This window comes from Conger conger, chromosome 1 (genome assembly GCF_963514075.1).
Source record: "Conger conger chromosome 1, fConCon1.1, whole genome shotgun sequence".
NCBI classification, from domain to species: Eukaryota; Metazoa; Chordata; class Actinopteri; order Anguilliformes; family Congridae; genus Conger; species Conger conger.
This window is the reverse complement of record NC_083760.1, coordinates 83,277,349-83,294,354: the sequence shown is the minus strand read 5'-3', so window position 1 is coordinate 83,294,354 and position 17,006 is coordinate 83,277,349. Positions and strand designations below refer to the sequence as shown.

The window sequence follows — 17,006 nt, the reverse complement described above, 5'->3', positions numbered from 1 at the left end:
GCACACATGAGGAGGTACTCCACTACACTTGCAGTAGGCAATACCAAAACATATGCATGAAGGAGCTGACAGACCCCTGAGGACACAACTCACAGATCGGACAATGAGCAAGCTTTATCATGTGACATGTTCTAAGTGTTATGTATGTTCTCTGAAGATCAGCCACCATAGATATGATGTGCTCTCATGATTTCAGCATTCCTGTCAGCATTCCTGAGAGGGAAACCTTTAGTTGGCTGTCGTGAGGAAACGAATTGATTCAAATCCTTCAACAATCTTTGGTATGTTAACAATGCGAGGGTTGCATCGGCTGTTACAGTGAAAGCAACAGGGACGTGGGAAACATGCTTGACTGCCAGAGCCTATTCTGCTAATTCACACTTTTTAAAATACCATTCCACAAACCCACATTTCACTACACCTGACAGCTGGCGTCTGACAGTTTAATAGCCAAATGGTCAGGACTGGGGCAGCCTGTAACATAGTGGTTAAGGTAAATCACTGGGACACCCAAGGTTGGTGGTTCTAATCCCGGTGTAGCCACAATAAGATCCGCACAGCCATTGGGCCCTTGAGCAAGGCCCTTAACCCTGCATTGCTCCAGGGGAGGATTGTCTCCTGCTTAGTCAACTGTATGTTGCTCTGGATCAGAGCGTCTGCCAAATGCCAATAATGCAATGTACTTCATCCTTGTCCTGGGAACCAACTACACTTGCAACCAACTCTTCACCAGGTAATTTCAAAAGAACAGATTTAAAATTCAAATATGGTGAATAATAATACTTTCATAGGATACATTTGCAATTCTTGATTCTGGGCTAGAAACTATCACATACGCCATATACTACTTGTATCAATATCATGCATTTATGATAATTATTATGTATTTATATGTTCATGTATTGTTAATCTTTTCATCATATCATTTTGAAAGGCTGAGTTTAGTTGAGTTAAATAGCATTATTTATCTTGCTCCATTGCTGGTACAATATAAGAATCACAAAGGCACACTTGTTATTCGCTTATTTTCAGGCTGACACCACAGATGCTGTGGCAGAGAGCCAGATTACTTAATGCCGATGAAACAATTGACAGTGGGAGACAGAGCAGAAGTGAACTATTCTTGTGGGTTATGGTAATAACACAGGACGGTAACTACAGTTTGATTGCAGGCTCATTCATAGTATTCCTCCTGCAGGACATTGCCCGCTAATGACATAATGTTATGCATTAAAAAAATCTGATTGTCCCCACACTCTCTTTTTGTTGGGAAAAGTGATTATTTGTTGGGGAGGTTTTACACTTCTCACCTATGATAGGACGTTCCATACATTCCATTCCTCTATTGAGACAAGGGGAATAACTTTTTTTTTCTCACAGTACAGATGAGGACACTGCTTCATTACTGATAAAATGTTCAATAGATTATCACTGCTTCATCACTGATAAAGTGTTCAATAGATTATCACTGCTTCATCACTGATAAACTGTTCAATAGATCATCATTGCTTCATCACTGATAAAATGTTCAATAGATTATCACTGCTTCATCACTGATAAACTGTTCAATAGATTATCACTTCTGTATCACTGATACACTATGGGAGTTATATTTGTACCTGCATATGTTTCACTATAGTGTTGTTTATTCATTGCTGAACTACAGGTTTTTATTTTTGTTACATGGGGATGTGGGAAACAGACTTGAGTGCTGGTTTGAGGTTAGACTTCACAACAGATACCCCACCCATGCTCAAGTCATTTCCGGGAGATCAACTACAAGATGGGAATAATACATTTCATAAGACACATTTACAATTCTTGATTCTGGGCTACAAACAGGAGACAAGAATTGATGCCATGGGTTTTTAATCACTGCAGTGAATTTGGTTAATCTTTTAAAGATGTGGGACTTGCTGGGACAGTTTGATGTTCTAAAAACCGCTATGTGTGCCTGCCTCATTGCATCTGATAGCTGGTACTGTAAACCAATGGCCATTCCTCCATGCTGGTTTGTCTGTAGCTTTCCTGAAGAAGGGAGTAGCTGGACATGATGTTCATGGTGCAAAAATGATATTTCCATGACTTTTTAACTATCATAGTTTGTGAAAAAACGTCCTTGAGATTAACTGCTAGCCCTGCTCAGAGAGTTGTGGATTCCTGTAATTACCTCCGAATCACCAAATTCTGTAATATCTCCATGTGAAAGGGGATAAGCTTGTGAACCTGAACTCAGCTGAATTGTGTTGGCTCTTAATAGACTAAAAACTAAAGCTAGCTGTTGACAGCACTCCCATGTGTAAATATGCCTGCATTTTATGCAAAGGGAAGTGTAACTGTAAAAGTTCAGGAGGACTAGCATGATCTGGTATAGTGTTTTGATCCTTTGACCCTAACAATAAAAGTATTGAATATAGAGTCTACTTTGCACTACTCCTATTTTGATAAAGACCATTACGGGGTGTATTAATGATGGGATGGCCCTACACATTTTTAGGGGCCAGAGTCTATATACAATTAACAGCTCTTGAATCCACCACCATGAAAAATATGTTCTGCTTTGAGAGCTGGGGCGAGAGCGGAAACTAATATAATTCCAAGCAGTTCCCTTCTGCTCAGGAGGGCGTGGTGAAAAACAACATTATTACATCTGAGGTTGCACAATATCCTGTTGCCAAGTGAATGTGTTTACATTCCCAACGGTATACTGGGGCGCCCCGGCACACTGCTGATGCGGTGTTGGGATAACAGCAAATGGGGAGTTTCTGATGTCTTGCTTTTGGTGCACTGCTCTGACAATGTGACCTGCACCTTCTTCAAGAAAACAGGACATTTCATTTTCAAAATCTATGTGTATTCAGCTTTTCACACAATCTGTACACTTTCCAAAATCTCCCTCCCTCTCTCTTTCACTGTGAGAAGCTTTCAAGGTCATCCAGGAAGCTGGTCATTCCAAATGCAACATCAAATACTAGTGTTTTATCATGCCTGTTTTCCCACATTTAATAAAAAAAATGTACCTTGATTTATGATCTTTAAAGTGACAGGTGTAAATGTTAAACACTAACTGATAAATCATTGGTCGCTAACTCTTAGGACTGTGTGGACTAAGTAAGGCACAGTGGTTGTGCCTGTACAATCCTGAGCCTGGAGTTACAGTGGATGAATGACTGATTCCTTTCAGAGGCCATTGTCCCTTCTGTGCCCGAGCAAGACAGAGAAATGTGACGCAATACCCAGTTATGCCCAACTAGCACAACAAGAAGGCAGGAGCACGCAATCTCGATAAGCACACGGGAACATGCAATTCTCAGAGGATGGTATTAGATTACATTTAGCTGATGCTATTATGCACAGCGACTTGCGATCCACCCTTTGTATTAATCCTCAGGGTAACTCGATGTGATCCTGTTTAACCAGAAGCTGCAGAAAGGTGGAATGAGCAGAAGAGGTAGTGCAGTAAGGCGGTTAAATCTTGCAACCAATGCAAAAAGTACAACAATTAAATTACATTTGTACATTTCACAAAGGAAAAATTCCCTGATAGTAGATAGGAAGAAACATTGCCACCCTTGATAAAAAATTTAAAAAAGGCAATGAACTATAAGAAACTAATAAGTAATAATCTATACACTCACTGAGCACTTTATTAGGTAACCTGTACACCAGATTGTTAATGCAAATATTTAATCAGCCAATCATGTAGCAGCAACTAAAGTCATAAAAGTATGCAGATGTGGTCAAGAGGTTCAGCTGTTTTTCAGACCAAATGTCAGAATGGGGAAGAAATGTGTTCTAAGTTACTTTGACTGTGGAATTTTGTGCAAAATTGTTTGTGCTAGACAGGGTGGTTTGAGTATCTCAGAAACTGCTGATCTCCTGGGAGTTTCACACACAACCGTCTTTAGAGTTTGGTACAACGAACAAAAAACAACCAGTGAGCAGCAGTTCTGCGGGAAGAAATGCATTGTTAATGAGAGATGTTAGAGGAGAAGGGCTAGACTGGTCGAAATTGGTCGATAGTGTCGGGCATTTTATATAAGTGTGGCTCTCTTTAGACCCCCAAAAGGAAACAGACTGTGTTTACCATATTGACACAGGGTCAGCAAGTCTTGATGAAAAGACAGTGCTCTTCAATACAGGACTATTACTGCCATCATTGTGCTGCCTCTGCACAATTCTGCCACCTCAGTGGAATACTCCCAGAACTGTTGAGGTGAAATAGTACTGTAGAGATCATGGGTTTTCTACATACAGTGTTTAGTGTCTTTAGATAGCTTGTGTTGTGGGAAATAGTTTGGTGTCATTGGTGTGGTACACTGGTTGCTGAATAAAGATCTTAGGTAATACAAGTTACCTGTGTGTCAGCATCCTTGTGCTACAAGGGTTAACCAGATTTGTTAGACATACAGAGATAACATCAGCAGGGCCATTGTTGTTACCGCCGTCTTGTGACTCTTTATTTGATGATTTGTCGTTTTTCCTGAAAACCGTGGGTATATAGAGAGAAACGTTTGAGCAGTCTCGATAATACGACCTCCTGCGCACCATTTGCATATAGCCATTCATATTGCACCTTTCCATGTAATTATATTTCTGCATTGCACATTGTTGAATAAATTGTATTAATATGAACCTGCATCCTCTTGACTTGCACCACCGCACACTTAGCAGTTTAGAGTCCTAACAGACATAGACAACCTAGGATACCTGCACCCCGTCGTCACTCACCTATACACCAGTGCCGTCACAAGATACATACTAAGTGTATCATTGCAGGCTATACAGGCCACAGGCACTTCCGCGTCTATACAAATAGATAACGATCATACACACAATTAGGGGACATTTGCAGTTCCTTTTGTTGAACTGTTAGAACAGAGGAGCAGTTGAACTTATCTTTTGGAGTCAGATAAACGAGAACAACATTAAATTAACCCTGTTCCAGTAGCATTGGTCAGACTACACACGTTTCCTTCACCTCTCGGATACTTCCGCCTTTTGGTGTATTTGGGGGGTTTCTTACAATAGTAATGCAAATAACCACGCAGTACAACCGCGGTACTGTATGCAGAACATCTCTGAACACACAACGCATCATAACTCTAAATGGATAGGATACAGCAGCGGAAGACTTAATAAGTCTAAAAAATAGGTCCAATAAATACTTAATAAAGTGCTCACTGAGTGTATGTTATGTTCAAACATATAGGAAAACTATACATTGGCTTCAGAATGCCATTTCTGCCCATCAACACTCAACAACACATAATAACAAAGTGAAAACATGTTTTTAGAAAGTTTTTCAAATGTGTTAAAAATCAAGTCAGATTTCAGTACAGTTCTAACTGGATTTTACATGCTTATGCGATTTCTACATGCTTATATGCACTTGTGTTTATGGGAGCAACATGTGGGTGAACTTGGACTAAACAGTGAGAAAATCGACGAAAGTAAAAATGATAGAAAAAAGGCTGTGGATGAGATTCTTGAAAAGTTGAGACGAAGTATCACCCAAACTACTGTAAAAAGGAGAAATAGAAGGAAGAGGAAGCCTTTATTATATTTGCATACTGCATAGGAATATTGTGTAAGGCGGAAATGATTAACATCTGGCATTGTCACTCAGGGCACTGGTCAGCTTGCTGGCTTCCTCTGGTATTGTGGCCATATTGTGGCCATAGCTAGGTTGGTCTGCTTGGGTCCCTAGGCTGTAAACAGATATACCCAAGAGTAGCTATTCCTGCGACCTCTGGGATGACTATAGATATCTAGTCAGTTCGTGAGACGTGCACATAACGTTCGATGTGACATGCGGCGGTACCAGCAGAGGATTGTTCAGATGAGTAAATCTCAGTACAGGATTCCTATAGCGATCAGGTCAAAATTATCAATAATAAATCTACCTAATGTGGATAACTAATCTAAATTATTATTCTAAAAGTGTCTGACAGACCTCAGCAGCAGCCAGGCCAGAGGGCTTAAAATGAGAGTTCAATAGAACTGAATGAGTAATTTCCAATATGCAACTGTGGATATAATTATAGTGATTTCTACATGTACCTTTGATTGTGGGAGTGAAAACATATGAATCAACATTTGAACTAGGAAACCTAGAGAACTAAAATTCTTATTTATTTATTTTTTTTTCATTACCAAACACAAGGCGAATGATTGCCATATACTTCATTCGCGAGCACTGGTGTTTTAATAATGTTTTCTAACTTCTTTGTTTCCAAAATCTCAGCTGTGTGAGATGAGGAGCTCCTAAAGTTTTATTATACTCTGTCACTCGTCATCCCATGGAAATGCGAAACTGGTTCCTTCCATCTCTTTTTTTATAATGGCAGAGAACCTGGCTTCCTGTTCAGCATTGAAATGGTTTCTCCAGTCTCCTGTGGTTCCTGCAAGACCAACAAAAGAGAAACACTAACACTGGTATATGGGGAAAGACAAGTGGCATGTTATTTTATTCAGTTTGTAATTATGACTGTGTTTGTGTCAGTCATATGGCTCTGTGTGAGCGGATGGTCTGTGCCTGCCTCCCTTTAATAAAACTAATACTAAGCTCTCCCTCAGTTCCCATGTCTGTCTTCCATACATCCGATGCCTTTCACAATTTGCGTAAAAACCCTGTCTCTCATACCATCTACAGCTGAACAAGCCTTACATGCACAGCTTATACATCATGACTATACCTGGTCCCTCTATTGGCCCTCTGTCCATTATTGCTTGTCTGTACCTTTCCGCAAGAACGGAGACTTGCTGCTGTCCATGATGTCCTGTGGCACCAGGGAGTAGTTGGACATGATGTTGGTCTTCATGTTGTTAAACTGGCAGTGATTGGCCACCTTCTCCAGGACGTCAGGACTCAGCTCTTGGCCCAGGAACTGAGCCATCCTAAGCACGGCTGCCCTCAGGTCCTGGAGGAAAAGTGCTGTGGTCAGTCCTGATCGAGCAGTCATAGTTCCTAAGTTAATTAATAATATATACAGTACTGTGCAAAAGTCTTCGGCACCTGTATAACATTCTGTACAGACAAGATTCTTCCAAAAATAATTCAATGAAAGGTCCTCAATAAATAAATTAGTAATTTGGCAGAATAGTTAAAAACTGTTTTTTGTGACTGCATCAGTTTCAATCAGCAGGGAAGTTGTTCCAAGCATGTTGGAGAACTTGCCGCAGTTCTTCTGCAGACGTTGGTTGGCTCCTTGCTTCTGATCTGAGACAGCCTTGATCAAGTTTTTATGTAAAATGTAGTAAATTGCTGGCAGTAATATGTTACTTTTTTTAATTAAATACAAAAATGTCTCTGTAAAATTAAATCTTTTGGAAAATGAATATAAAAAAAAATATTCTAGTTTACATATAGTAATATTAATAATCACATACTAAATATTTTTCTGTTACAATGTTTTTCTGAAAATATTGATTTCACTGGTGGACAGTAGACTGTTGCTTCTCTCTGCACTCACTAACCTGCCGCTGATCTGAGCTGTAGAGTGATAGCAGGTGCAGGGAAGACTGCAGACCCACTGAGCAGTGTTGGTGACTTTCCCAAGGAAGCTGATGTCTGCTCAAAAGTTGGTAAGTTTGTCCCAAGGCTCCTTTTTCAAATAAAATCACTAAAGGGGGCCTGAAAACTCTCTGAATCCAGCAACAATGGGTGCGTCACAATGCTCTGAAAAATGTCTCCTCCTTTCCTCCACTCATCTTCTTCCCCTATCTCAAAGTTTGGGACACACCCAAATTCTCCAATATGGCAACAATGCACTAAAAAGACAGCTGATGTTGCCAAGAGGGTGTAGCTCACCTGCACCATTTCTTCATAGGTCATATAGAGGATTCTGCCTTCAATATCTGTGTTTCTCCAGCTTTTCACATGATCTGTCCACTTGCCAAACATTACTGCACAAACACAAACAGAGGAACCTTACTATGTTAACCAGAAGAATAGCAAGCATCACCATAAATCTATGCATCCACCTGCCAACACCTATTCTCTGCCCACCACGGGTCCCTTCCCTCACCCTGTCCGGAGAGAAATTTGTCCAGGAACTGGTCAAAGGTTCCAGGATCATCAAGGAAGCTGGCCATCCCGTGGTAATGAAAGGATGAAACGGCAACGTCTTTAGGGTTCCGGGTGACGTAGATCACCTAGAGAGTGTAACAGAAAAATCAGATGATGAGTGAGCGACAATCATTAAACCACATGTAGCAACAACACCTTTGTTGCACAATTATTGAGTTTTGAGTGCTTCTATGACACAGGGCCCTTCATTTTCCTGCGAGGCTATCACACTTCAAATCAACATCCAGGCATGCTGAGGCGGATTAGATCAACCAAACTTCCTATCACCCAACAGAATGACACAAACTAAATAGTAATAGCAAAGAGGTCCTACCTTGGCCTTGGAGGTATAGAAAGAGGGGGGCATGAGGTGGTAGGGCCAGTGGGAAACCATAGCCCGAGGAGGGGGGCGGTCGCCCAGAACCAGGGCAGCGCGGGTCTCCTCCAGCCAGGGAACTCGATCCCAGTTTGGGATGGTCTGTACTGGTGTCAGGTCCCCGCCATTTAGAATCAGGGGCAGAATCTCTTGCATCCATGTTGTGCCTGAGCAGAGAGACAGTTGTGATTATGGCTCATTGCCATGGCGCTCTCATTACATCATGCTAGCAAGCATTTTGTAATATCATGTTCACTTTTTCAAAACTCTTTACACAGTTAGCACTGTCGTGTCTAGGAAACGACAGAGTCCAAATCTTCAATTTGTCGAAAAACATCTTCGCGAGGGAAAAGACGACACCAGGCAGCAAGATCTTCAGGAAAATCAGACTTTATTAGCACACGTGCATAAAGCCGGATCAGCTCTCCAGAACTGAACCCCGACTGGCATTTGTACACCCATTTTATACACAGTTACTCCACCTACAACTCCTCCTCAAACCTCATTCTGGCAAATCACCCACACTTTTCTTATCTTAACTCCTCCCAACGCTCCTCCCACAACGTCATTGTGGCAAATTGCCAACGGTCCTTATGCTCTGCCAACTCTGTACAAAGTTCAGGGCATTCTGCCAACTACGTGTCCTCACTTCACCCCGCACCTGCTCTTGGCAAACTACCAGACCTCAGAAAGTTCTGGATGCCCTCCCTCTAACACGTCATCCATACACGTCACTCTGTATCTTTCGCTTTTATAAGACAAACTAAGCAGCAGTAATCATTGAAAATATACAGACAAACTAAACATTTCATTAATATTCACTTCTAATATACTTTTCTAATATACAGACATACTAAACATTTGATTAATTATTCTCTTCTAAGGGAATAAATGTAAGTAGCATTCTTTGCTCTCATTTCGACAGTTTTCACTGTGGTTTCTTGCGTTTTCATAAGCTCAGCTATAATTAATGTTCTAGGTCAAATAGATACACTCCTGGCATAAAACATCGAGAGTCCCGGAGAAATCAGCTGTATAGTCATATCTCACTCTGCCCGTGTCCTTGACAGTTTGGTCTACACAGTTCAAGACGGGCCCCCCCCCCTGCCAGCTGGCTGGGCTCACTGTGTAATCCTAGCACAATTTAGCAGTTAATCAGTTTGAAACTATACAGGGTACATATCATACTTTAATACAGATATATTGATAAACTTTTAGCACACATCGTCGAGAGTTTTGGAGGAACCAGCCTGCTCACTAAGGTGGAGTCTGATTTTGACTTGTGATTGGTTATCATGCTTTTAGGAGGGAGATCTTTCGTTCTGTGAATTTTCCCCTACAGCACAACAGCAGTCTCTGTGTACTAAACTGTGGATCCTTTTTTCATTGATTTAACACAAAATGCATTCAATAATTCAAAATACATTAATTATTTTCTCACTCAAAGACAACCACCAGCAAAATGTACAACACTTTTTGTACATCTTAAAATACTGTTTTCAAAACATAGCAAAATTGAATTAGACAGCAATTTCATACATTTCCGCTGGCAAAGAATTGGCATGGACCTCCTCGGACCATTAGAGTGCAGCACAAAAGGATATTACTCTGTATTAGTCATAGTAGACTATGTGACCTGGTATCTGGAGGCGGTCCCCCTCCACAATATATCTGCCAAGACTATTATTTTCCTCATGGAGCTGGACGATATTTTACCACGGTCCACACGGCCCCCCTGAATGCAATGCATGCTGCATGCCAGGACATATCTGTGGAAGATTGCCTGGGATCAGGCATTCAAAGAGGTTTTTTCCCAGGTGGATGGCAAGAGAGGAGATAAGATGTGACATAGATGAGAACTTGGCCAAAATGTGGTTTACTAGCATTTATCAATGTGTATATATTCTACACGTATATACAGTATGTGTGTACTATGGTATTAGAATTGCTAATTGTTATGTTTCATTTTGTGTATTTTGCGTTTCCATTTTGTGTTGGCATTTTGGAATTAGAGTACTACTGGATATGCAAACATGGTAAAAATAAAGCATATTGAGGAATATTGCTGCATTATTCATTCATTCCTTTAAAGTATAATTTATTACATTGCATAGAAAGTACCATTCTTATTTTTTATTGGAATTTTGGGTGTAAGAAAATGATGCATCTTGTAACGTCACTTCTTTTTAGTGTTATGAGTTACAAAGTGATCTTGTTGGGCGAGAATTGAATGTTATGGTAGAATTGAGACTGCTTTTGTATGAAGTGCATTCATGTTGCGAGAATGTTATTTTGTGGAAAAATGGCCAAACGTCGGAAATCCGGCACCGTGCCTGAGAACTCTAAGCCCAAGGCTACAGTGTAATCACGTGGATACATGCTTTTCATTCCTGACACATGTACCAGCAGACAACTGAGGAGTTTACATTTTCAGAACAAATCACAAATTAAAAGATTTCTCAGTCAGGATCAACCATCAATGGTATTCTCCAGCTCAATTTGCAAATGTTTGCACACACAATTAACTAATACACTCAAGTTCAAAACCTATAGGCTAAAATTCAAGTGGATAGCTATTTTTTAAGATACAAATATGATATCGAAATCCATTCAAAACCATAAAAAAGTTTTCATAATAGTTAAAGTGCTGATAGAAGTTGCTGCAGATTGTGCTTCTGCTTGTGAATTGGTTATTGAATAGAGCAATCACACCTGATTCAGTTACAGACCTACCCAGCTATTGAGGGAATTCAAATTTCATCTTTGGAATGATTTTCTTCAAGATGGACCCAGGACAAAATACAAAAGTGGGTAAAAGAGGAAGACAAATGGCTGGATGATGGAGGGGGAGAGGAATATGAGTATGAATGTTTGGTGCCATTCAACATAGAGGGCGGATGCTGGATGTCATATACAACGGTTATACAACGGATCCATTGTATCAATTTGTCAGTTTGCGTTCCAGCCGTCCCAATATCAAGGAAAATATGGAAAGTAAAATGAGTGAGTTTAAAGTGTCCTTTGATATGGAAAGGAGCAGGAACGAAAACATTTTAGGCAACATCCTCGGTTCGAAATACCAGCAAGCCCCGGCGAAGCAAATTATGACTCATAAGGACACAGAGTTATTTCAATACCTGCACGTTATCTGCAGGTATTGAAGCTAGCTAACGTTAATGCAGTCGGGATGCATTATTGGAATTGCGTTGCTTAGCTAAGGTTAGTGCAATGGGGATACATAATTCCTACTAACGTTAGTATCGTTGCTTCGATAGTGGAATGGGGATACATTATTGCTAGCAAACGTTCACAATACCGTTGCTTAGCAACCAATAAACTACTGTTCAGCGGAATAATATATTTACATAGTTCCATTAAAAGTACATTAATTTAAAGTTTGTCTAGTCTTTCTTTAGTGGAATTTTGAAAGATAAATGTGGTAACCGTTGTATAAAAGCGTCATGGAACTCGAACTTCTGGAAAATCGTGGATATTGGCAGAGCTAGGGGGTGTAACGGCTTCGCGTCGTGCCTAACCACCCCGCTAGCTGTGCCAATATCCACGATATACCACGGGTTCTCCTTCCATAACGCTTAAGCAAACCAGCTGATGGTTGCCTGGGATGTATAAGGTATGCACAGACGTTCTTTCCCCAGTGTATAGCCAGAGAGGACATATGGTGTGATGTTGACAAGAACATGTGGCCAAATAAATTAGACCAAGGAGACAAAAACCAGAATTACTGTACCTGTGACTTCCAACATTTTTTTTTCACTGTAAGGTATATTCATGTTTGCCCATAATACCTATACTGCAGCATTTAAATGACTTGTCACACATGTTTTTACTGTGGTACATTCCATACAGTAATCCAGGGGCGTCATCAGGGTTTGAATACATTTGGGGCTGAGCCAATGTTATTTGGGGCTGAGCTGGGAAGGGGCACTCCATGCATTTGATCTTTACAGGTGAAACTGCTGTAATGTTTATCAGTATGTATGTATAAATATAATAAACAAAGAGCCTGATGACAGTAGATTGGATTGAAACAACCTTATAAATTGTGTTGTTTGAATTTAAGGAATGTTTCTAAATTAATGAATGACAGCTTTGTTTTTGCCAGATGAAGATTTTAAGGAGGAAAAATACTTTGGGAAGTCCGCATAATGCAATGGGTGCATACACAGCCACATGGTGGGTGAACAAAAAACTATATAAGATTTATTTACTACATTGTTTTTCTTAACAGAATATTTTAAGCTGACGCCTACAAGAAATCCTCATCTTGAACTTCAAACGCCATACTGGAGTTGATACTTTTCCTGGATGTGTGGCCAAGAAAACAAGGCGAGACGCAGATCAGTGACTCATAGTAGGCTAGGTCAGTATTGCCAACGATTTCCACAAACGTTTTAATCAAGAATAAAGATACTTAGCCTCGTGAACTGATGATTGCAGCTTTAATAGATAGCCATTATGATCGTAATGAGTCCTTACCTAACTATTTCGTTTACGGTGCGTCTTTCCTCCCGATGCAATCCTTGTAGGCTACTGAATTCTTGCAAAACCGCCTAGAATCATGATTTCACTGGTTGACGTTGCCTCGTCTGGAAGGGTGGAAGGGATTAGTGACTGAAGAGCTTTCCGTTACTGTTGTTGGCAACTGTTACTACAACAGTTTGCTGACCAAGCCCGATCTCGGGTTCACAAAATGCAATGCATGTATTGTACCCAAATATGATGTCCCAGTGTGTGATCGTTCGTGGTCGGAAGAAATGAAAGCCTTAGCCAATACGTCAGATGTCACTCAACAAGTATGCGATTAGGCGGCGAGGTTTCATGCGTTAGAAAATAGACGTATTCAAATAACAGGTAGTCAAGAAAAGTATTCTGTTAAATAAAGTAATATATTAAGTAGTAGGCCACTTCCCCCCCAAAAAAAATGCTGTCTGGGATTACCTGGAGAGCCAGAAGCAATATTCCAGAAGTCTGACTGCAGAAGAATTGCAGCAAGTTCTCCAATACGTTTGGTACAACCCAACTGCTTATTTTCGTATAAAGCTACAGGACAGTGTAGGCTACCTAAGCGAATTGATGCCGTTTTAAAATTGATTTTTTTTTTTACATGTGCTTAAAACCTTTGCACAGTAGCTTACGTCTACAGTCAGCGCAATAAAGCGCGTAGTTAACCTACCAGACTTAGGATAAGTGACTGCAAAGATATCCTCATCTTGAACTTCAAACGCCATACTGAACTGGATACTCTCTTCAGAATGTGCCAATTTTGGTAACAGTAATTACATTACATTACATTATTGGCATTTGGCAGACGCTCTTATCCAGAGCGACGTACAACAAAGTGCATACCCATAACCAGGGATAAGTTCGCTGAAAGACCCTAGAGGTAAGTACAATTTCAACTGCTACCTGTACAACAAAGATAAGGACAAGGGCCATTTTTTTTTTTTTTTTTTTTTTTTGGAACAAACAAACAGAGCAAAAGTCACCAAAGTTAACTATCCAAACACTGCTTACCTAGCCAACTAAAATACTGATACACAAGTCACAGAGACAACAATTAAGGTTCACAGGGAGGTAGGGAGGGATGGGGAGAGGTGCTGTTTGAAGAGGTGTGTCTTCAGCTTGCGCTTGAAGGTGGGGAGGGATTCTATAGTTCTGACCTCAACGGGGAGTTCGTTCCACCACCGTGGAGCCAGAACAGACAGTAGTCGTGAGCGTGAGGTGGAGGTTCTGAGAGGGGGAGGTGCCAAGCGGCCTGTGGAGGCTGAACGAAGAGGTCTGGCAGGGGTGTAGGGTCTGATGATTTTTTGCAGATAAGCTGGGGAAGACCCTTTAACTGCTTGGAAGGCTAGCACCAATGTTTTGAATTTGATGCGAGCCATGACAGGCAGCCAGTGGAGGGAAGTAAGCAGGGGGGTGACGTGTGAGTATTTGGGAAGGTTGAAGACCAGACGAGCTGCTGCATTCTGGATGAGTTGGAGGGGTCTGATGGCAGACGCTGGGAGGCCAGCCAAGAGGGAATTGCAGTAGTCCAGGCGGGACAGAACCATCGCTTGGACCAGGAGCTGGGTTGAGTAGGGGGTGAGAAAGGGGCGGATTCTCCGTATGTTGTATAGGAAGAACCTGCAAGACCGGGTCACCGCCGCAATGTTCTCGGAAAGGGACAGTCTGCTGTCCATCACCACGCCGAGGTTCCTTGCACTGGGTGACGGCGTGAGTGTGGTATCCCTGAGGGAAATGGAGAGATCCAGATGGGGAGAGGTATTAGCAGGGATGAATATCATTTCAGTTTTACCTGGGTTGAGCTTTAGATGGTGGTTGTCCATCCAGCTCTGGATGTCCCTCAGGCAAGCAGAGATACGGGCTGAAACCTGCGTATCAGACGGCGGGAACGAGACGAAGAGTTGGGTATCGTCCGCATAGCAGTGGTAGGATAGCCCATGTGCAGTGATCACAGGGCCAAGGGAGCGAGTGTAGAGAGAAAAAAGAAGCGGGCCAAGGACTGAGCCCTGGGGAACTCCTGTGGCGAGGGGCCGAGGTGTCGATACCGAACCAGCCCAGGCAACCTGGAAGGAGCGACCAGAGAGGTAGGACTCAATCCAGTCCAGGGCTGTGCCACAGATGCCCGTTGCTGACAGGGCAGACAGGAGGATGGAGTGATCCACAGTGTCGAAGGCAGCAGAGAGATCTAGAAGAATGAGGACAGAGGAGAGGGAGGCTGCTCGTGCGGCATGAAGTGACTCACTGACGGAGAGGAGCGCAGTCTCTGTCGAGTGGCCCGATCTGAAGCCAGACTGATGGGGGTCTAGCAGGTTGTTGTTAGAAAAGAAGGAAGAAAGTTGAGTAGAAGCGGCTCGTTCTATAGTTTTAGAAAGGAAAGGAAGAAGAGATACCGGGCGGTAGTTCTGGATGATGGAGGGATCCAGGGTAGGCTTTTTTAGCAGCGGAGTGATGTGGGCCCTCTTGGAGGATGCCGGAAAACAGCCGGAAGACAGGGAGGAGTTGACAAGGGAGGTGACAAATGGGAGAATGTCAGGTGTGATAGTTTGGAGAAGAGAAGAGGGGATAGGGTCAAGGGCACAGGTTGTAGGGCGGTGGCAGAGCAGGAGTTGAGAAACATCAGAGTCTGTAAGGGGGGAGAAAGTGGAAAAGGAAGGGATGGGCCTAGAGGGGGGGAAGGGCACAGTGAGGGGGGCGGCGGTTGTAAAGGATCTGCGGATGACTGCGACCTTCTCATCGAAGAAATCAGCAAAGTCATCAGCAGCGAAGGAGGACTGAGGAGGAGGAGGCGGTGCGTTGAGGAGAGAGGAGAAAATGGAGAAAAGTTTCCGGGGGTTAGAAGCAGAGTTCTGAATTTGCGTTTGATAGTATTTTGCTTTGGCGGCAGTGACATCGGAAGAGAATGCCGCCAGGAGAGACCGTAATCCATGATGACAAAAGTAATTTGTGCTATGGTCAGTAGTCGCCATAGTAAGCTTTTCTCCGGAATGCCCACAGCGCAATTTTTCCCGGATGTGTGGCCGTCCTGAGTCTGCTTACAGCTGAGACGTGCTTTTTGCTTTAGAGGTGTAGCCGACAGAGAGAACCGTGATGCAGAAACATGGAAGGAGAGGCAATTTGATGATTGTGCGTGCCGATTAGGCTGGCCTATGGTAGAAGAGCTTTTTCTGTTTCGATTGCCAACAATAGCCATAAACCGCATGGGGGAGAAGTAAATCTTCGCGCTGCATGTGAGGATTTAGTGGGGAAGAAAACAGGAAATTCCATTTTCAAAATCTGTACACTTTCCAAAATCTTGAGTCTCCCTCTGTCGAGGACCCGGCCCTAGGCCCCCCTGATGAGAGATTGACGGGGGATGGGTTAGGAAGGAAAGCATTGTTAACCCCTCGCACAGGCCATCGAGGTGGTAGTAAGAACGCCCGTAAGAAGAAAAATATGTGGTTCAGAGATAATGAGCAGCCATACTTGTCAGTAGAGGAGTCTGAAGTTGGGGGACTTGGGGTTTTAAGGAGCAAGGTTAAAGTTCTGACTGAGAATACCCCAACCCTACAGGGGAGGGGCACAGTGCCTGGCTAAAGAAAAAAAAAAAAGGAAAACGGAAGGTCAATACCGAAAGAAGATTAAGAGGCTTCAAGGGCTAGTGTTTTTCCACTCGTATATTAAGATGGTGGAAATTCCCAACCGGAGGGGCACATGAGATACAGTATTGGGGAAATTTCTTTTGAGGTATGAGAAAATGACAGTGGGAAAAACAGAAATAATGAATATGGTCATTAAAAAACAAGTTACATAAGAGATAAATGTCTTCCCGCTTGAAATATTGGGGACATTTCTTATCAAAAAGGTACACTTTTGTATGCAAAACAGATATATAAGGAATAAGCTTTTAGACCTTAGGATGGGATCTTAGAATTTTGCTTCAGAAGATATCTATGTGCTGTTGAAGAGAGAGCAACGCAAGACAGCTGTAGTCAAGCTGGAGTGGCACGCTCCCTCTGTGCGCCACTCCAGGATCTGGATATGGAGAGAGGAGTGACG

General features: G+C 42.2%; 1 protein-coding gene across 4 annotated transcripts; it reads right to left on the bottom strand.

Annotated features, from left to right (window-relative positions):
- Window positions 1–5,601: 5,601 nt before the first annotated feature.
- On the bottom strand, window positions 5,602–16,266 carry LOC133138497 (sulfotransferase 2B1-like). 4 transcript variants are annotated; one of them, XM_061257309.1, is made up of 7 exons: window positions 15,894–16,262; window positions 13,642–13,745; window positions 8,406–8,614; window positions 8,031–8,157; window positions 7,814–7,908; window positions 6,743–6,923; window positions 5,602–6,404 (listed from the first exon to the last, which is right to left on the bottom strand). In XM_061257309.1, exons 1-7 carry the CDS (start codon window positions 15,935–15,937, stop codon window positions 6,289–6,291), a joined length of 876 nt encoding a protein of 291 aa, XP_061113293.1. In that variant the 5' UTR covers window positions 15,938–16,262; the 3' UTR covers window positions 5,602–6,288. The 4 variants fall into 4 exon arrangements, with proteins under 4 accessions (XP_061113293.1, XP_061113311.1, XP_061113319.1 ...); XM_061257327.1 differs by lacking the exon at window positions 15,894–16,262 and adding an exon at window positions 12,945–13,054 and having other exon boundaries at window positions 13,642–13,710; XM_061257335.1 differs by lacking the exons at window positions 13,642–13,745; window positions 15,894–16,262 and adding exons at window positions 12,945–13,054; window positions 13,407–13,486.
- Window positions 16,267–17,006: the final 740 nt, after the last annotated feature.

What these genes read in the sequence shown, in the direction of transcription:
- LOC133138497 (XM_061257309.1), bottom strand. Translation starts at nt 15,937, where the DNA reads ATGGCGACTACTGACCATAGCACAAATTACTTTTGTCATCATGG. An exon ending in TCTATACCTCCAAGGCCAAG is followed by an intron (nt 8,158 to 8,405) that starts GTAGGACCTCTT and finishes TACACTCTCTAG; the next exon opens with GTGATCTACGTCACCCGGAA. An exon ending in CAAATTTCTCTCCGGACAGG is followed by an intron (nt 7,909 to 8,030) that starts GTGAGGGAAGGG and finishes GTGTTTGTGCAG; the next exon opens with TAATGTTTGGCAAGTGGACA.